Source organism: Silurus aristotelis, assembly GCF_946808225.1.
Source record: "Silurus aristotelis genome assembly, chromosome: 24".
Classification (NCBI taxonomy): Eukaryota; Metazoa; Chordata; class Actinopteri; order Siluriformes; family Siluridae; genus Silurus; species Silurus aristotelis.
The window spans coordinates 12,800,939-12,822,396 of NC_139597.1; the positions used below are offsets into that span (position 1 = coordinate 12,800,939).

At 38.5% G+C, this 21,458-nt stretch overlaps 1 protein-coding gene across 1 annotated transcript; it reads left to right on the plus strand.

Moving 5' to 3' along the window:
• Window positions 1-3: 3 nt before the first annotated feature.
• slco1d1 (solute carrier organic anion transporter family, member 1D1) lies at window positions 4-20,793 on the plus strand. Its single transcript, XM_083528427.1, has 15 exons — window positions 4-160; window positions 947-1,022; window positions 4,171-4,312; window positions 4,499-4,631; window positions 7,065-7,177; window positions 7,916-8,062; window positions 8,418-8,516; window positions 9,022-9,282; window positions 9,554-9,718; window positions 10,503-10,698; window positions 11,867-12,032; window positions 19,358-19,542; window positions 19,619-19,683; window positions 19,778-19,895; window positions 20,147-20,793. Exons 2-15 carry the CDS (start codon window positions 972-974, stop codon window positions 20,358-20,360), a joined length of 2,055 nt encoding a protein of 684 aa, XP_083384553.1. The 5' UTR covers window positions 4-160; window positions 947-971; the 3' UTR covers window positions 20,361-20,793.
• Window positions 20,794-21,458: the final 665 nt, after the last annotated feature.

The window sequence follows — 21,458 nt, forward strand, 5'->3', positions numbered from 1 at the left end:
AGAGAGAGAGAGAGAGAGAGAGAGAGACCACTGTGCTTTATTGTGGGGTCAATGGGGTATATGTTTGGTGCAAAGTCCCATTTAAAAAGTTGCAACCATCCTATCTTTATACACGTCTCCCTCATTCTGTCCATTCTAAAGAACCTGATATAGAGTGCAGGTAATAGTCTTTTTTTTTTTGCATTTTTTCTCTTCTGCCTAATTACATCATAATAGATTTTGTAGTGGTTTAAACAATTAGGGTTAAATAGGTTTATATAGCATATTAAAGACTAAGGTAATAGCATATTGTTGAAAGTATAACATTCTATGTGCATTCACTGTTGTTTTTTTTTTTTATGTGATTTGATTTATAATTATATGGAATTTATACATGGCATTTTTCCTGTTTGACAACAAGCCATTTACAAACAGTCAAACTAAATTTTTTATGTAATCCTTTGATGACAACTTTTTGGTTCCATGATTCTTTTAAATGCTACTTAAATAAAAAGAATTACATTTCCACAAATACTCGAACATATTTTTGAGTCTCTTTACATTTTACATCTATTATGGACACAACTCTGATACATTAGCGAGATTAACACAATAAAGCATAGCAATTTTAGTGAACATGTAAAACCAGGTGTTTTTGGAATTGGTCAAACTGATAGAATGCAAACCGTGTAAAGTGCTTTCCTCTGGGTTCTGAACATAATGCTCATTGTCTTCATTATCAAATATTGAAGGTGTTTACAACGGAAAAAGGGTCATAGAAAATCATCCTCAAATTCTTTGATTTCTATAAATACCCTTCCTTCTACAGGAAATGGGTGGTGTTCTCTGAAAAATCTCTTAAAAGAGTATCGTCAGGGGTCCTTCCTTTTCAGCTTTTTTCATGTTCATAGATTCAAAGTGTGCAATAATGCTAGCTAGTAGTCTCGGTTTTCTTTATTATCCTCAGTTTTCTTGCTCACTTACAAGCTACCATGAGTGTGGAAAAGAAAGATCCACCCCAACCATGCTGCTCCAAACTAAAGGTCAGTAATTCTCTCCTTTAAAAAGAAGCTTTATATTTTGAGTTTACATTTTATGCTATATACATAATTATGTTGAATTATGTCTATTTTTAATTAAATAATAATCAAACAATCATGTAAAATAATAAATTGTCATCCTGTTAATTTTGGTACCTTTCTCTTATATGCTTATTATGCAAGCTTATGATATGTATTATGCTGCAAAGCATGCAACATCCATGCAAGTATTGCTGTGCAGTGTTGAGTAAGCAGTATATGCTCTATAACTCTAAAGAGGCCTTCACATGCATCCATATATAGTTAGATGCATCTATATTTTATAAACTTTCTCAAAGATTTGCGAATGGAATACAGTAAAGGAAAACTTTAGTTTGATTTTAAAAGCTGTGACACTTGTTTTTATTATTTGATATAGTAAAAGTGCACCAAAAATAGTCTGTGAACAGAAACATTTTCATTTATAGATTTACAGTGTAGGAAGTTTGACACTATATAAAACATTTATATATATAAATCTAAAAGACATCATGCAACAATTTTTTTTTTTTATTGTTTTTTTTATTTATTTATTTATTTATTTATTTATTTATTTATTTATTTATTTATTTATTTATTTATTTTTTCATATTATTTAACATCACTTAAATGGAAAAGGATACAGAGCCAGTGCAATTGTCTTAAACAGCTCTGTCACTACTGATATGCAGCTAAAAATCCCATGATACTACTATTAATTGTGACATGCACCATAGACAGTTTTGAAATGATGAAGGAAAAGAGAGAAACCAGCAGTTATTTGAAGGAATTTGCTGGATGAACTGAAAGCAACAGAAACAACAGAAAAACAACAAATGATGAATTGCACTAATTGTTTCCGTTTCTACAGCCCATGCAAAACCTATTTACAAAAAATAAACACAGAGATGCACCTTGAATGTATCAGAGACTATTATAATATACCTTTTATACAATTTCTGTAGATACGATAATTAATAATAAAAATGATCTATCTATCTATCTATCTATCTATCTATCTATCTATCTATCTATCTATCTATCTATCTATCTATCTATCTATCTATCTATCTATCTATCTATCTATCTATCTATCTATCTATCCATCCATCCATCCATCCATCCATCCATCCATCCATCCATCCATCCATCCAGCCATAATAATTATAATATTATAATCCTTAATAATAATAATAATAATAATAATAATAATAATAATAATAATAATAATAATAATAGAATTAACATAAGAAATCTCACCCACCAGGCTGACCAGGCTGTATCCCTTAAACTTTAAGTCGCTCTGGATTTGTGCGTAGATGTGAGCATGTGTGCGTGTGTGTTTTTTCTAATCTTTAGGCTTGCCTATATTATTTACATTTATATGTATGCCATTTGGCAGACACTCTTATCAAGCGTGAGCAACAAAAGTGCTTGACATCACTATCAATAAATATTTTCTGACACAGACTAAGAATACCATCATCCTGGTGGGTGGGATTTCTTATGTAATTCTATTATTATTGTTATTATTATTATTATTATTATTATTATTATTATTATTATTATTATTATTATTATTATTATTATTATTACCACTACTACTATTCTAAAGCTGTTCTATAATATTATAATCATGATAATGGAGGGATGGCAGTTGAGTTTTTAACAAGATTGTTTAACAGGATTTTGGAAGGTGGGAGGATGCCTGAGGAATGGAGAAGGAGTGTGCTAGTACCAATCTTTAAAAACAAGGGGGATGTGCAGACCTGCAGTATCTACAGGGGAATAAAGTTGATCAGTCTCACCATCTGTGAGCAACAGTATGGTTTTATGCAGAGGAAGAGCACCACAGATGCATTATTTGCTTTGAGAATGTTGATAGAGAAGTATAGACAAGGTCATAAGGAGTTGCATTGCGTGTTTGCGGATTTAGAGAAAGCGTACGACAGGGTGCAGAGACAGGAGTTGTAGTATTGTATGAGGAAGTCTGGTGTGTCAGAGAAGTATGTGAGGGTGGTGCAGGACATGTATGAGGACATTGTGACAGCAGTGAAGTGTGCAGTAGGAACGACAAACTGGTTCAAGGTGGAGGTTGGACTGCATCAAGGGTCGGCTCTGAGCTCTTTCCTGTTTGCAGTGGTGATGGACAGGTTGACGGACGAGGTCAGACAGGAGTCTCCATGGACTATGATGTTTGCGGATGATATTGGGATTTGTGGAGTAGGAGTAGGACAGAGTACATGTGTGTGAATGAGAGGGAGGGCAGTGCAGTGGTGCGGGTGCAGGGAGAAGAGGTGGAGAAGTTGGAGGAGTTCAGGTACCTGGGGTCAACAGTGTAAAGTAATGGAGAGTGTGTTAGAGAAGTGAAGAATACAGTGCAGGCAGGGTGGAGTGGGTGGAGAAGAGTGACAGGAGTGATTTGTGATAGAAGAGTATCTGCGAGGGTGAAAGGGAAAGTTTATAGGACTGTGGTGAGACCTGCAATGTTGAATGGTTTAGAGACAGTGGCACTGGAGGTAGCAGAGCTGAAGATGTTGAGGTTTTCATTGGTAGTGACGAGGATAGACAGAATTAGAAATTAGTTTATTAGCGGGACAGCGCATGTAGGACGTTTTGGAGACAAGGTGATGGAGGCGCAATTCAGATGGTTTGGACATGTTCAGAGGAGTGACATGGGTATATCGGTAGGAGAATGCTGAGGATAGAGCCGCCAGGAAGGAGGAAAAGAGGAAGGCCAAGGAGGAGGTTCATGGATGTGGTGAGGGAAGACATGCAGGTTGTTGGGTTGAAAGAGGCAGATGTAGAGGACAGGGGGGTATGGAGACAGATGATCCGCTGTGGCGACCCCTAATGGGAGAAGCCGAAAGAAGAAGAAGAAGAAGATAACGGAGGGCACCTGCACAGGTGCTGGTGCCCTCCGTTATCATAATCATAATTTGACATTATAAAATGTATTTTGAAAAAAAGGGTTTATTTTAATTTTCACTTTTAACTTTCTAAATGACCACGGTGCTTCATTGGTATGATTTTTATTGTACGGTTTATTTATTGTCTAAATTGTATTTTATCATGGCAGTAATACATTGTGTTCTTTTTTTATGAGTTCATCATAATATTTGTGTGTCCATAGATGTTTCTGGTCTCCTTGTCCTTTGTCTACTTTGCCAAAGCATTTCAGGGCAGTTACATGAAAAGCTCAGTCACTCAGATTGAGAGACGTTTTGACATTCCCAGTTCCCAAATTGGATTCATTGATGTCAGCTTTGAAATTGGTAGGAAGCAACATGTATATTTCACCTGTATCTCCTCATCTAACATTGTAATTAATTATAACTTTTTGTTGGCTGTCTATGATATTTACAAATAATTTGCATGCTTATTCTGCATGAAATAGTATTGTAGAAATTCTTTATTTAAACTGCTATATCGTTTTTATTTTTTTTTCTTCATGTGTTTAGGCAACCTGTTAGTTATTGCATTTGTAAGTTATTTTGGAGCAAAACTTCACAGACCTAGACTGATTGGAATGGGATGTCTGATCATGGCTATTGGCTCCTTCATCACTGCCATGCCTCACTTTTTCCAGGGACTGTGAGTTACAATATAATTACATTTATACAAAAAGGTACAGAGAATAATCCTAGAGCTGTGAAGTGATAAATAGTTTAAGAGCATTAACTATGAACTACAGAGTTCCTTAAGCAAGCAAAAAGCTTAATAAAAAATTTTTTGGTTGCAAATTATTGACTGTCCTTTACATTCATGAAAAGAGATGCAAAGATGCATTCATGATAAGAGACATCATAGCAGACAAATTAAAGGGCTTGATAATACTCAGAAAACAGACAAATGGCCTTGACAGAAATTCATAAATTAGACAAGAGTTAGCTGTAAAATGACATGGTCTTTGGTCAAAACTGATCTAAACAGGCAGACAAAGTGCAGATTATTTAAAGAGAACAGTGTCTTTTAGAACTGTTGAGTAGTAATCAGTGGGGTTGAGATGATAGATTGGAGGTCATGTGATTAGATGTGTGGTTTAGGTCAGTAGGTTTGTAGATTGTGACTTTAACAGTTACATGTATGACAACATGCAGCTTAGAAAGCTACATTAAAATGCATTTACATCGTAAAATTCGATCCAGGTATTGAGCTAAACTCCCTTTAGTTTCCTTCTAATAATAATTTGGAACATACAGTATATAAAATATAACCCACTTCATTAAAATATTACCATAAAACATACCCGATATATGTAAGGTCAAGAGGCAATGAAATAAATTTTCCATTCATCACCACAACAAAGACTAATTAGTCTTTGTTGGGAAAAGAAATTAAAATTTCACATAATGACAAAGTTGATTGAATTCTGCTGTAACTAGTGAATTAAAAATTGGCCCAGTGCTTACAATAGACTGGTTGATAAGCAGCTAATAAAGATTCAGGATTTCCTTATTTATTGCAGGGTTTTCCTATGAGTAGGAAATGTACACAATGTCATGACATTTGGGGCCTCTACATAGTTAACACTTCTTTGCTGCATGATGCAAATGCTATGCTTGGAGAGACATAGGAAACTGAGGATTATTAGATATTCCTAGGACTGGATAACATACATATATCATATGAGCAACATTAAACACTGATGGGTGAATACTATGAAATTATATTCTCATTGTGAGATAAAAAAAAAAATGAATGTTTGGGACAGCTTCACTCCAATGTGATGGACACTATAACCAATAGTATGTTCAAACGTATGTTCAAAAAGCACATAGAGCTAAGCACTTAGGATTCATAATTCAGTTAAACCTGCTAAATAAAGCTTTAGTGGGAGCTCATAAGGGGAATTCTACCTCAGATGTCCTATTTCAATGCAAACGATCAATTTTTGTATTTCGTTGTACCTGGATTACAGTGTATAGTCACTTATCTTATCTTGGGTAAGGTCAGCAGCCCTGTGCCGGAATCTCATTTCCCCTGCTCTCATTGTTATTCTTTCAGTCAATTATGTTAATTCTCATGATTATGCTCATGCTCATGGTAATGGGGCTGAAATTCCGACAGGAATGGGGAAGTTAAAAGAACGGAATTCTTTTCTACTAACTAAAAAGCCTAAAAAGGCATAGGCTCTTTAACTTTTTAGGCAGCTGGATGAAATCCTGTTCAGTTCCCAGAAGAACATTTCCAGCATGTACAAGTTCCCTCACTGCGTTAACAATTCCCTACATTTGTTGAGAGTAAACTTCCAAAAGTTTTCCATGTGCAAACACAGTGTCTTTGTGTTCATGTAACCATTACTCTGTGAAACAACATGGAGGACAAAGTATATGTCTATCTATGTATGGAGAGGACTTTTCATGTTTAAACCACAGTGAAATGTGTACAGAGGACAAACACAGCAAGATAAACAGTCCAAAGTCGTTACTACTGAAAACAGCTAAACCATGCTATGAAAATAACAACACAATCATAATAATGTATGAACTATTCAACATCGCATTTATATAGACAATGGCGAAAATAATATCCAAAAATTAATTTATTGGCAACATGCTCATTAATTTAGTGTCCGATATATAGAGTACAGTAATCCCCCATTTATCGCCGCGGTTACGTTCCAAAACCGCCCGTGATAAACAAAAAAGCGTGATAAACGGACGCCACCCCAAAAATGCTATTTTATGTATACAGTACTGTACTGTATTAACATTTTACTTCATTTTATATTTAATAATACATTTTTTTATTAATAAATATTTTAACAGGAAACTCCATTAAAACAATTCCCTATAAGTTTTTTTGGGCTAATGTGCTATCTGCGAGAGACCGGGAAAATCAGCTAAACAAATTAGTTATGTGGCAAATGCAATTCTGCGATAAACCGGGTTGCCAGATTGGAACCGCGGAAAAGCGGGGTTTACTGTATGCTGGTTATTATGGTATATTATTGCATGGATTTAATTATTTACATGAATTTGCATTATTAAAGAAATGCCTCAGATATAACTTGTCTTTAAACAGGTACAAGTATGAGACGACAATCAGTCATATCTTCAATGATACGGAATCAATTACCCCATGTCTAGCAACTGAGAGCCATTTACAAGATGACATATCTGCTGTGAGTCAAACAGGTGAGTAACATTCACTTTATTCAATCAGAAGATATCAGATAACCTAATGGTTAAGAGAATTTAAAAAAAGGTTTAAGTACCTACACCTCTGAAGCTCTGAAGAATGCTGTTAGAACAAATCCTTTTGCTTCATTCCACTGGGTCTGTTGGCTTGTCTTTTCCGCCAGTTTTATGTACACAGGTAAAAATAGAGTGCCATTAATTACACACAGGTGTACACTAATTTAATAAATCACCTGCTCCTTTCTACATTATCTCTTCTAAACCACCATTTCCCACCAGCACAGTAACAAACCAAAACAACACAACAGCTGAAAATATATAATAGAATATATCACATGAAAGAAAGGTTTCTGACACTGGGTCATATAATGTGTACTACCTAAAACCCTGGTCATACCAAATGTTCATTTTTCTTTTATTTAACTTTGTGTTTTTTGTTTATTTTCCCTTTTCCCTTATCTTTGTAGTACAGACAGGCATTGTTGTTCTGTAATTGCCTTTTGCTAGTTTTTAGACATTTGTTTCATATAGAATTGGCAATGATACTTATGATAAAGATGTCAGTGTCAACACTGTCCAGGTTTTAAAAATAATTTGTGTTCATGAAAGACTCGACATCAGCATACCTGACCTAAAAAAAGACAGCATTGCAAGTTAAGAATCCGGCTGCTGTTATATGATATCTGTCCCAATTAAACAGTATTAGTTGTCTAAATATGACCTTTGTGCTTGCAGAGTGTGAAAAAGCATCAGGATCCTCTTTATGGGTATATGTTTTTTTGGGTAACTTGCTACGAGGGATCGGGGAGACTCCAGTGATGCCTCTTGGACTGTCTTACATGGATGACTTTGCTAGACAAGAAAACACAGCTTTCTACATTGGTATGAAGATGGAGAAAGCTCTTCAAGACTTACCAAGTACACTGTTTTGGCAAAGCACCAAGACAAATCAAAAATATATTATCTGTGCAGTTATACTCGTATATAATCACAGGCTTACGCATTAGTTTAAAATAACTATAATTTTGAATGGCAGGGGTAATTACACTGTTATCATATTGTATAGAAATTAGCTTTCTATTATTACAAAATAACTCATATATATGAATAACAGAAATCACTTTATCTGTCCGAAATGTCTCTCTCTCTCATTCAGTGATCTAATTCTCTGGCATGTGTACTATGATAAAGATTTTTTTTATAATGACTGATGGCATGTCTCCCTCTTTAAACACAGCATGTATACAGAGCTTTGGTATCATGGGCCCTATGGTTGGCTTTATGCTGGGCTCATTTTGTGCCAAACTCTATGTGGATGTTGGAGCTGTGGACTTAGGTAACTATCATCAATATCTCTATGTAAGTGAGTTAGTGGCTGGAGCAGAAACCTATTTTCTCAATAATAGCTGTTTTGCTAAAAATGGTAAAACAATAACAGTGAATTGGAATTCTTTCTAATGAGGGAACAATGTGAGCAAGACATCTTATATTCAGAAGAACATCTTATAAGCAGTAATTGTGAACATTGTGAATATGGAACAGATCATATATGCATTATTGATCAAAAGCTTGTTTATATCAATCGCAGATTGAATCTGTCTGAGTATATTTTATTAGGTCTGATCTTAGTCAAATAGTAATTTCACCCCTTCCTATTCTTCTGTTAATTACACCTAGGTCTTTATTCTACAAACACATTAAACCTGTGAAAGATTTAGTATGAATGGTACTACTACTAATAATAATTTAAAAAAAAAATGGTTTGGCTTTAAAAAAAAATTCCATTGTCTGTAAATTGTTACGCAAATTAAAGTATTTGTTTTTTCTTTCTGTGTCTACAGACAGCATCGCAATTAACTACAAAGACTCTCGCTGGGTGGGAGCCTGGTGGCTTGGCTTTTTGGTCACTGGTGCTGTAATGTTACTGGCTGGAATCCCATTCTGGTTCCTACCAAGGTCATTGCCTAAGCAAGGAGAGGATGATGAGAGGATGAAAAGCCAAGATGGAAGTCATGAGCAAGAATCATTTATTCCTTTAGAGAAGAAAAACCCACCACCATCTGAGAAAGTTGAAGCAGTCAATGTGGTTGCCATGGCCAAAGGTACTAACAACCATCTCAGTTTATTTGTATAGTAGTTCAAAATTGGTCAACCTGAATCCACCTGAAATTGTAATGAGACTCGGGATGAGTTAATAGATGATAAACATTAATGGCTGTCAAATGAACCAATAAAAAGTACACATTGCTGAAAATAGTGTCTATTATTAATGATTATTGAAAGTTTAATTCAACCTGACAGGTTGCTGAGGCTAATCTGTTGTGTGAGGACATCAGATCATGATTGTTGTCTGTGTTTTGGTTAATACTGTAGATTTCCTGCCATCATTAAGGAGGCTTTTCAGGAATTCAGTTTATGTGCTTATCATCTGCACCGGTTTGATCCAGGTTAACAGCTTTGTTGGAATGATCACATTTAAGCCCAAATATTTGGAGCAGATTTTTGGCCAATCTCCGTCCAGGGGTATCTTTCTGATAGGTAAGTGTTTTCTTTATTTTTAGGAATGTTAAAAAGTTTAACATGGTTTATCTAAGAAACTTTTAATTGTACAGATGTACGAATGTGCCCAGATATCCTGACAGTACCCCCAAAAATATACACTAATTTTTGTTCGATTTACATATTTAGAAACTTAACTGCTTTGTAATGCATTTAGTTGCAATGGCTCTCTAACATGTTTCAAGTTTTGTTCAGCTAGGAATACCCCCCAGGCGACCATAGACACAGCCATTCACATGAAGGGGCAATTTAGCATAGCCTGTCCATGTTTATGAGATATTTGTAGAACCCAGACAATCTGGGAAAAAAAGCACACATACCTAAATAGACACAATGCCACTTAAAACATGGAAGGGTTACTTATTCAGTCGTTTACAAAAATCCTTTAGGAACCATAGTTACATTATAGTGCAATTATTACAAATCACTGGATAATCAAATCACTTGATAAACACATCACTGTAATGTGAGTAGGGTAAAGCTGATAAAAAAAGGGCCATGTTTAAAGTTTTATTTAAAAAGCCCATACACATATCATCAACCTGATCTTACACTCCACATGACAATTAACATAACTGACAAATACATAAATGACTTCATTCCTTGACAGAAAAGGTAATGGTGCTCAATTACCCACATTTGCCCATGTTATATATGCACATATTCTGGCCCACACACAAGAAAACAACCACTTAAAAGAAGTGCTAATTAGTTAGCAGTAGGTGACTACATATTTTTCTCATGTTTTTGCTATATATTCTAGGCATTCTAAATGTACCGGCAGTGGCCTTGGGAATCATCTCAGGAGGCATTGTGATGAAAAAATTCCAACTGAGCGTGATTGGCGCAGCCAAGATGTCTTTTTCCGCTACTTTTCTTTCTTTTGTTCTCATGTTGAGCCAGTATTTCCTGCACTGTGGAAACAGAGAAGTGGCAGGTCTCACTGTGACCTATCAGGGGTAAATACAAGATGAGTGTTTCATTACATTCTTTATCTTGTCAAAGGTGGGAATGTTTTGTCGCAATGCAAACCCTTTTTATAAAGCATTTATGAAAATACCTTATGAACAGCACTAATCTAATTTGATGCAATAAAAATGTACACAGATTATTTTTTGTGAATGACTGTGGGTAAAGTAGTGAGAGAAAGCAAAATTTGAATACGATTTTGTGGTGTAAGTACATTAGCCACATGTAAGTTAATTTGCTATGATGGGTTCAAAGTACATAGTAGAGTAATTCAATAATTTTTTATGTGTATAGCGCTTTTAACATTGAACATTGTCTTAAAGCAGCTTTACACAGATAATGTGGTGATATAAATTAATATGTTTTTTAAAAGTGTAAGTTTGTCCCTGATGAGCAAGCCGAAGTTAACATTAGACTTGACACATTAGACTTGTCTGATCAGAGTTTGTGTCAATTTGAGCTTAGAATTTTAACAAGCAGAATAATGGTTGATTTGCAGTAAAATAGTCAAAATCAATATCGATTTAAGCAATTACATTCAAAATTATGTTATAGTTATGGTCAATATAGTTAATTTAGTAAGTATAGGAGTGTATATATAGCAAATAACAGTGCAGAGAACTTCATGTTAAAAGCTATTGTGGATTTGTGTCAAAATGTAATTTCATAATATGAATCTGAATGATCAGATATGGATGTATAACCATCATAAAGAAACATTGGGAAATATATAATGCTGTATATAATTTTATATAAAGACTGACATTTATTTTATTTATAATTTATTTATTATTTATTTCTTTGACAGTTTTTTTATTTGGTTTATTCAGAACGTAAACTTACACAAAAACCAAAAAGTTCACAAAGCAAATTCTTTTGCTCAGTTGAAAGTATTAATGCTGCATAGATTCTGTTAATAGGTCATTTTATTGATCATGGCTTTGGCGTCTATGGGCTGCTGAACCAAATTAGAATGCTAAAAAACATGTTGTTTTACTAATATATTGTTCTGGTGTACCATAATATTTTTACATCTACATTATGATAATTATACAGGATAACGTGTATCTAGGAAATAATAGTGATAGCGACTGTCACATTTCTTCCCTTTCGATCTACTACTGCTTCTTAATTCATTATTTTGTTTTTCCTTGACAGTCTTCCAGAAATTTCCTCTGGGCATCAGAGTTTGTTGTCCCAGTGTAACTCAGAGTGCTCCTGCTCTTTAAAACACTGGGACCCAGTATGTGCTGACAATGGGATGACATATTCCACACCTTGCCTTGCAGGCTGCAAGAGCTCCACTGGATTTGGCAAGGAAATGGTGAGCTCTGCTTTCAACAGTTAACTTTCACTGAAAATGTACACACATAGCATCAAGACCTTGAAGAGTATTTTTTCAGCTGCATTCATGCCATTTTTTCAGCTGTTTAAGCTCCTGAAAAAAAAAGAGAATCAATAGAAATGCTTTGCAGCAATTCTGGCATTATTGTTTTTTTCCATAACACCATTCTGACACCCAGAGGCCCTCTTAGCCTCATACACCTTCTCAGTTGAGCCAAACAGATTTGTCTTCTGCCCTGTGATTTTATTTGCATCTGCATTGGCCATGTTGATATTTTTCCTCCATTTTCCTCTGACAAAATTATAGACTGAACTGCTTGATAGTTGTAGTCATTAATAGTCTGTGATTTTCTAAGCAGATGTCCCACTATAATGAAAAATTTATTATATTAAATACTAATTATGTCAATACATCCTAAATTGTGAAATAAAACTGCTGTACTGTGCAGTAAAATAACAACTCTCTGATGAAAACATCCAGGTTCTTTGAAAACACAACCTCCTAAAACCTTTTTCTTCTTTCGGCTTCTCTGATTAGGGGGCATCACAGCGGATCATCCATCTCCATACCCCTTGTCCCCTACATCTGCCTCTTTAAAACCAACTACCTGCATATCTTCTCTTACCACATCCATAAACCTCCTCCTTAGTCCTATAGACTTTTCCCCCTTCACTCTTGCAAATACCTTTATCAGAATCGGAATCAGAATCAGAAAAAGCTTTATTACCAAGTATGTTTATACACAAGGAATTTAAAAGTGTACAGTTTATTTACACAATTTGGATGTACAAATGTGTCAGTTATGATGGACAATGTGTAGTTATGAATATTTTAATTGTTCATGCTGAGTATAGCCTGCGGGACGAAACTGTTTTTGTGCCTGGCTGTATTGGTGGACGGTGCTCTGTAGCCAGAAGGCAACAGTTCGAAGAGAGAGTGGGCTGGGTGTGTGTGGTCCAAAGTGATTTTCTTAGCCCTTTTCTTCACTCTGGATGAGTAACGATCTTGGAGATTGGGCAGTGGGGCACCAATATTCCTCTCAGCAGTTCTGACCGTCCGCTGTAGCCTCTTGATGTCTGATTTGGTAGATAAACCAAACCAGACTGTTATAGATCTACACAGGACAGACTCTATGATGGCCAAGTAGAATTGTTTTAGCAGCTCTTTGTTATTCCATCTGTTATTGTCCCATTTCAGGTCCTGAGAGATGGTGGTACCCAGAAACTGAGTACACTGTACACTGTCCACTGTTGTGCTGTTCATGATGGTGAGCAGGGGGGAGTGCTGGGCGATTTCTCCTGAAGTCCACGATCATCTTCACTGTTTTGAGCGTGTTGAGCTATAGGTTGTGGTGGTTGCACCAGACAGCCAATTCTTTAACTTCCTGTCTGTGTCATCAGAAGCATGACAGAGGTGTTTTTAGAGGTGCAGTCATTTGTGTACAGTAGGAAGAGCAGTAGGAAGAGAACACAATCCTGCTGATAGTGAAAGACCTGGATGTGAGTTTGCCCAGCCTCACTGTCTGCTGCCTGTCTGTCAGGAAGCTGGTGATCCACAGACAGATTGGGGTGGGCACAGAAATCTGGGTCAGTTTGGCTGAGTGAAGATCAAGAATGATAGTATTAAAGGCCAAACTGAAGTCTGCAAACAAGATCTTTGTGTAGGTCTGTCAAGATGTTGCAGTATATAATGCAGTCCCATGTTGACTGCATTATCCGCAGACCTGTTTGCTCTGTAGGCAAACTGAATGGGATCCAGCAGAGGTCCAGTGATGTCCTTTAGGTAGGACAGAGCTAGTCTCTCAAATGACTTCATTATCACAGACGTGAGAGCAACAGGTCTGTAATCATTAAAACCAGTGATTTGGGGTTTTTTGGGAACCAGAATAATCTTGGAGCGTTTGAAGCAGCAGGGAACTACACACAGTTCCAGTGATCTGTTAAAGATCTGAGTAAACATGGGAGCCAGTTTTTCAGCACAGACTTTTGGGCAGGCAGGTGAAACGCCATCTGGGTCAGAAGCTTTTCTAGTCGTCTGTCTTCTGAAGACTAGTTTTGCATCCTCTACACATACTTTAAGCACAGGTTGAATGGAGAGGGAGGCAGGAAGGGGTGTTACGGGGGGGGGGGGGTGTGAAGTGCAGATTAGAGGGGGTGGTGTGTGGTAAACTGTGCTTTTCAAACAGACAGAAAAACAGCCAGTTGTTGATTCTTCACAGACTGAAGGGGTGAGGTCTTGTACTTGGTGATGTTCCTCAGACCAGTCCATAATGATGCTGGGTCATTGGCTGAAATCTGTTTTTCCAGCTTTTCTGAGTAGGTATTTTTTTAGCCAATCTCCTTTGTTTGTTCCTGGCCAAAATATATTCCCACTTCTGTAAGCATTCTCTTTGGTATGATTAAGCTGTTTGAGTTTTCTAGTAAACCACGGTTTATCATTATTGATAGATAAGAATGACCTGGTGGGGATGCACCACTACAGTCAGTGCAATCGAAGCAGGCTTGTAAATCCTGCTGTACTTCATTAGGCCCCTTTTCAAATAGTCCTTAGTACAGGTTTAGCTGATTTCAGTTTCTGCCTGTAGGTTGGAATGAGATGAACTAGACAGTGATGAAAGATCCCCAAAGCTGCTCGTGGGACAGAGTGATATGCATCCTTTATTTGGGTGTAACAGTGATACAAAAAATTACTGTCTCTGATGGGACATGAAACGTGTTGTTTGTATTTTGGCAGTTCACAGGGAAGATTTGCTCTGTTAAAATCTCCAAGAATGATCGAAAGAGAGTCTGGGTACCTTTGCTCCGTTTCAGTTATATGTTCCGCCAGCTGTTGCAGCGCTGCGCTCATGCGTGCATCTGGAGGATTGTACACATTGACGAGAATAAAAGAGGAAAACTCCTGCAGCGAGTAGAAAGGTTTACAGATTATGAACAGTGCCTTTAGCATTGTTACATCTGAACACCAACTTTCTTTGATATAGAAACACAATCCACCACCTCTCGTTTTCACAGTTAAGTCTGCAATGCGATCCGACCTGAACAGCTGGAAGCCCGGCAGATGCAGTGTATTGTCTGGAATGGCTTTACTAAGCCAAGTTTAAGTGAAGCACAGGAGAAGCAGTTCATCCATTTTGTTAGGAAGCGAATGGACATTTGCGAGATGAATGCTTAGGAGCGTAGTTCGAGAGGCGTGCTCGCAGAGTTTAACCAGGTCGCCAGCGCGCTTCCCTCTTCTGCTCAGCGCCGTGGTTGTTATTTGCGGCACCATAATGCTCTGCTAACACTTTTCTACCAACTCCACCCTGCCTGCACTCTTTTCTTTACTTCTTTAACACACTCTCCATTACTTTGCATTGTTGACCCCAGGTACCTAAACAATTCCACCTTCAACATCTCTTCTCCCTGCAACCGCACCACTCCACTGCCCTCCCTTTCATTCACACACATGTACTTTGTCTTACTCCTACTAACTTTCATTCCCCTTCTCTCTAGTGGGTACATTTTTCCCACCAGACTCTTCTCAACCTGCTCCCTACTCTTACTACAAATCACAATATCATCCGCAAACATCATAGTCTATAGAGACTCCTATCTGATCTTGTCTGTCAAACTGCCGATCACGACTGCAAACAGCAAAGGGCTCAGAGCCGATTCTTGATGCAGTCCAACCTCCACCTTAAATCAGTCTGTCGTTCTTACTGCACAGTTCACTGCTGTCACACTGTCCTCATACATGTCCTGCACCACCCTAACATACTTCTCTGACACATCTGACTTGCTCATACAATATGACAACTCCTCTCTTGGCAACCTGCTGTACGCTTTCTCTAAATCCACAAACACACAATGCAACTCCTTCTGACCTTTTCTATACTTCTCTATCAACATTCTAAAAGCAAATTGTAATGCCATAATGCTCTTACTCAGCATGAAACCACAGATGATTACCTCTTCCCTCAGCCTGGCTTCCACTACTCTTTCCCATAAATCCATGGTGTGACTGATCAACGTTATTACACCGTAGTTACTGCAGGTGTACTACATCTGCCTTATTCTTAAAAACCGGTACCAGCACACTCCTTTTCCATTCCTCAGGCATCCTCTCACCTTTTAGAATCTTGTTAAACAATCTAGACAAAAACTCCACTGCCATCTTTCCTAAACATATCCATGCTTCTACCAGTATGTCATCTGGTCCTACTAACTTTCCACTCTTCATCCTCTTAATTGCTGCTCTCAGTTCCTCCTTACACTCCTGAACCTTACACTACAGTCTTCCTCCTTCCGTTTCCACAATCTTATTCTTCTTTCAGTCCTCACTCTCCTCCTCTTCTTCATTACCTCCAAATCCATCCTACAGACCACCTTCCGATGCTGTCTAGCTACACTGTCCCCTGCCAACACCTACCAATCTCCTTTAGGTTGCATCTCCTACATAGAACATAGTCCACCTGTGTGCACCTTCCTCCACTTTTATATGTCACCCTATGCTCCTCCTTCTTTTTTAAAAATACATATTCACCACTGCCATTTCCATCTTTTTAGCAAACTCTACCAACATCTGCTGCTCCACATTCCACTCCTTAAGGCCATACCTACCCATTACCTCCTCATCACCTCTGTTCTCTTCACCAACATGCCCATTAAAGTCTGCTCCAATCACCAATCTTTCTTTTCCAGGTACACTTTCCACCACTTCATCTAACTCACTCAAGAATTTTTCCTTTTTTTCCATTTCACCGCCCACTTGTGTAGCATAGGCGCATAGCACTGATTGTCAGCTATTTAGGTCAAGGATCCAAGGTGGATAGCGCGACAGTGCCGGATCCAAGGTGGAGGATCCAAGGTGGATGGCGCGACAGTGCCGGGAGCAGAAAAAACCCACCAGAAATGGGGCCGAGAACAAGCGCGCGTTGAGCGTGAGCAGAGTCAAGCTGAGAACTGGAGCATGTTAAGTGCGAACAGAGCCAAACCGAGAACCGGAGCGTATTGAGCGCGAGCAGAGCAGAGCCGAGAACCATAATGTGGAGGAGAGAGTCGGAAAAACAGGTGCAGTCGGGAGGCTGGAAGTGAGAATAGTCAGGCGGAAACAGGTGGTTAACTGAGGCTGAACTGAAGCTTCTAACAGGTGGCCTTAAGGGGAAGGTCCCGAGTGGAGAGCCATACTTGCTGTCGGACACAGTAATAAAGGGCGAGGTGCCACTTACGGTTGGCCCCCTAGCAACGTCTTATGGCGTTTTTGAGCAGGGCAGCTCCAGTTCCAGTTCTCCAGTCGCGACGGCAGCGTCACAAGGAAAGGGTGACAGAGGGGACGGTGGATCGGGGTTCCTGCTTGAAGAAAGTTGGCGGCAGGTAACCGCGGACCACCTGGAAGGGCAAAAGCCCTGTGAAAGAAGTGGGAAAGGTGTTATGGGCGTACTCAATCCATATTAGTTTATCCGACCAGGAAGTGGGTTCCCGATTGCAAAGGAGGCGGAGAACAGTTTCCAGATCCTGGTTTAGCCTCTCGTTTTGTCCATTCGTCTGGGGTTGGATTCCAGATAAGAGGCTGGTCGAGATGCCCAAAAGGTGGCAGAACTCTATCAGTAACTGATCCAAGAATTGGGGTCTGCGGTCCGAGACGATATCTCTGGGAAATCCACGGAGGCGAAATATGTGTTGCCATTGGAAGGGGGCAACCCGGTAACAAAGACCATGACAAGGTGTGACTACTAACATTTCGGTATAGAAAGGGGCCGAAGCAGACCTTGGGGCCAACTGCATGGGTTCTTGTTTCGGGTGCAGTCCGGGCAGGCTGCGACAAAGTCCCAGGTGTCATTTACCATGAATTGCTCTGTCAGCTATTCAGTTCTACAATTCAAGGCGGATCCCACAACGGTACCTGGAGCAGAGAGATCCGAACCGGAACGCGCTGAGCGCGAGCAGAGCAGAGCCGAAATCTGTAACAGGCGCGGTCGGGAGGCCGGAGGCGAGAATAGGTGGAAAGAGGTTGGTCACTGAGGGTTAATATTCAGGGAAAAACACTGGAGTGTAATCAGGGCAAGCCTGGAAGACAATCTAGCACCAATTGGAGGTTTCTGGCATTGTCGAGAAAAATATTTTATTCAACCTTATCTAGCGTGTGTTTTAATCAAACCAATATTAATCCAACAAATTGACCTAATAATTAGCATAGCACTTATAAGACAACGTATAAGGAACATTCAAGCATGTTTATTTGAGAAAAAAAACTTGTGAGCCTGAGCAGCTGCAGAAGACATGAGGGAGTAATTAGGATCAGAGTCAGGCGAAGGTAAGGGAGAAGCATAATAATTAGAAAAAAACAAAGGCACCATGTGTCTCCAGGGTATAAATATGAGTGTGTGCAAAATGCATGGGCGCTTGATCATTTCAAGTTGTGAAGTGACCAGCTTTTATGGGCTCAATAGAATGTGACTGGAATAAAGACGTTTTTGCTCTTACTCCAAAACTGAAGATCCTTCATTGGCTTTTGGAGTCTATTTCATTGGTGCTACATTGGGAACCAACTGAAACAAAAAATCCACTCGCGATGTGTCTGCTCAGAGGGGGTCTGAGTTAGCATTCTTATATGTGTTTGCAAGATGAATGCCATTTTCGCATAGCAGGTTGCAAGGGGCGGTTCTTTGGTGGTGTAGGCGGTAATGCCGGAAGTGCTTAAGCGGGCTGACACTGATGACATTTATTATCACCCCTTCAACTTCCAGCTTTATATTCATCATCCTATCAGAAACTCTTTTCACCTCCACTACACTCTAACTGTACTCTTCCTTTAGGATCACCCCTACACTATTTCTCTCATATCTACCTTTCTCTGCTTCATCATACCAGCTATCTCTCTCCCTTTACCAGTCATAGAACCAACATTCAAAGTGCCCACCCCAACTTCCACTCTCCTCCACTTCTCCTTTCCCTACTGTAGACGTCTTCCTCTCCTTCCCATCCTTTGGCCAACAGTAGCCCAATTTCCACCAGTACCCTGTTGGCTAACAATACCTGTGGTGGTTGTTGGTAACCCGGGCCTCGAACGATCCGATACGAACTTCTGATTTGTTATCCGCATATCTGATTTGGCACACATTTTACGCTGGATGCCCTTCCTAATGCAACCCTCCCTATTTATCCAGGCTTGGGACCGGCACTAAGAGTGCACTGGCTTGTGCCTCCCTAATGGCTCGGTTAACCTGCTAGAAACCTGCTGTACCAAATTTATAGTTTAATCTTCAGTTATTCTGATTCAGTCTAAATAGGGCTTATTAAGCTAAAACTGCCCTTTTTTTCTTGAAGGTTTTTCACAACTGCTCATGTGTTGTCGAGGCACCAAAAGCTAGTATGAACATGTCTGCAGTGTTGGGTCAGTGTCCAAACAAAGACAACTGTGACTACATGTTTAAGATTTACATGGCAATGACTGTATTGGGGGCCTTTATCTCAGCCAGTGGAGCCAGTCCTGCATACATTATTCTGCTCAGGTAGGCAATTACACAAACATGCTTGTCTCCAAGTGTCAAGATGTGGATGAAAAGAATCCTTTCCTGTACTTTTTAGGTCTATCCAGCCAGACCTAAAGTCTTTGGCTGTTGGAATGCAGACATTAATAGTCAGGACTCTGGGTAGGAGGATTAGCCTTTTGTTTTTTCTTATCATTTAAATAATGGTGATGACAATGCTTGATAAGTTTTAAATGTAATCATTGATTGTTTTTAGGTGGAATCCCTTCTCCTATATATTTTGGAGCTCTGATTGATAGGACTTGTCTCAAGTGGGGAACAAAGCAATGTGGAGGACAAGGCGCATGTCGAATTTATAATGCTGATGCTTTTAGGTGAATACATGCACAATACACAGGTGCTATTGCCTCAGAACTAGCCTGAGGAATGAGATATTGAATATGTTTATTTAAAAGCGTGTACAGTAATTCTTGTTCAATGGTTAAGGCTATTTTTTTTTAAGTGCTGTATAAAAAGTGTATATTTTCATTATAAAGTAAATCAGGATTCAGGATTCAGAAACTGCAATGAATGGCATGGTATAACTCAAGTAATGCATGCATTTTATATTTTTTTAACTCTCCAGAGTGACGTTCTTGGGCCTCATGTATGGCCTTTCCTCTCTGGCTATTCTACTGTGGGTGCTACTATACAACAGAATTTCACACCAACAGCGGCAGCTGGCATTGCAAAACCAGACCAAAGCCACGGAGCCAGAAGCCAACAACACAGCTACTGATAATGCCCCTTCTGCATTAGTAAAGTGCACGAAAGAGCTGGATCGAGAGACCAGTATCTAAATTTTATGTGACAAAAACAGACAGATTCTATAAGCTCAACTCATGCTAATTCAATTATGGAAACCTTGTACAGTGTACAGATTGCGATGTGCGCTGTTCTGTGCTAGGAATCCTCTTACAATATTGTATATGGTTCTTAGACCATTTGTTACAGCAGACTTGAATGCACCATTACTTAAATTTTTTTTACACACTTTTTTCTTTACATTTACAGAAATTAGAATGTCACATTACCTCATCAGTGGATCAATCAGTATTCGTATGTGAAATATTCAGTGACAGCCTGTCATTTCTTTTCCCATTGTATTTGAAGTGTTTTATAGATTAACTCAGTTGGGTTCATGTGAAATAGTTTTAGACACTGCTTTTGACATTCGTTGTTATGTTCCTTTGTATGATTTACAAAAAACTGCTATTAAACCACACAAAGAATGATTCAGAGTCACTAATGTTACCAAATATTTAGCCACCCTGTAGTTTAATAATGTTCCTTGACAATTATCTAGCTAGCCTTTGTTGTGTGAATTTAATGCTACATTAGTGCTATATAAGTACAATTGTCAAGTGACAGTTTTAGTGGTTGACCTGCAATTTAATAGTTTACCTACATACGTAAATCTTAATGCCTACTGCAGTGAAGGACTTTCACAATGTACTCAGGTGTTAGTAAAGTTCAACGTTAAACATTGGGATAGTTCAGTTTGCACCTGACAGTGTATACTGCTGCACTGCACTGGATTTCTAAACCACCTTGAAGCAACTGAGAAACGAAACACAAGCTGCAATCTAGAGCAATGCTATCTATGCTAAATTAATCATTTTCAACAATGAATAAAAAACACCACGTCAGAGACTTGACAATGATGACCGTGTGTTTGGACATTAACAGACTTTTCATAGAATGTTTGTTTTTCCTGCACACTGTTAATCAGTGATTATACATTAAAGTGTTCTGACATCGGGGAAAACCTAAAGAAAAAACATAGAAAGGGAAAAGAAGTTGCATGATTTGGCAGCTTTGGTTGGTGTGAAGTTGGTGCAAGCTGCTGCAGGTGCAATTATGCCTTTATGATACTTTATACTATGCTTTTATGCTAT

Excerpts from the sequence above, each read along its gene's own strand:
- slco1d1 (XM_083528427.1), top strand. The coding sequence starts at position 972 with ATGAGTGTGGAAAAGAAAGATCCACCCCAACCATGCTGCTCCAAACTA. Across the intron at positions 9,283-9,553 it reads TGTGGTTGCCATGGCCAAAG|ATTTCCTGCCATCATTAAGG; the intron begins GTACTAACAACC and ends TTAATACTGTAG. Across the intron at positions 19,543-19,618 it reads GCATACATTATTCTGCTCAG|GTCTATCCAGCCAGACCTAA; the intron begins GTAGGCAATTAC and ends TGTACTTTTTAG.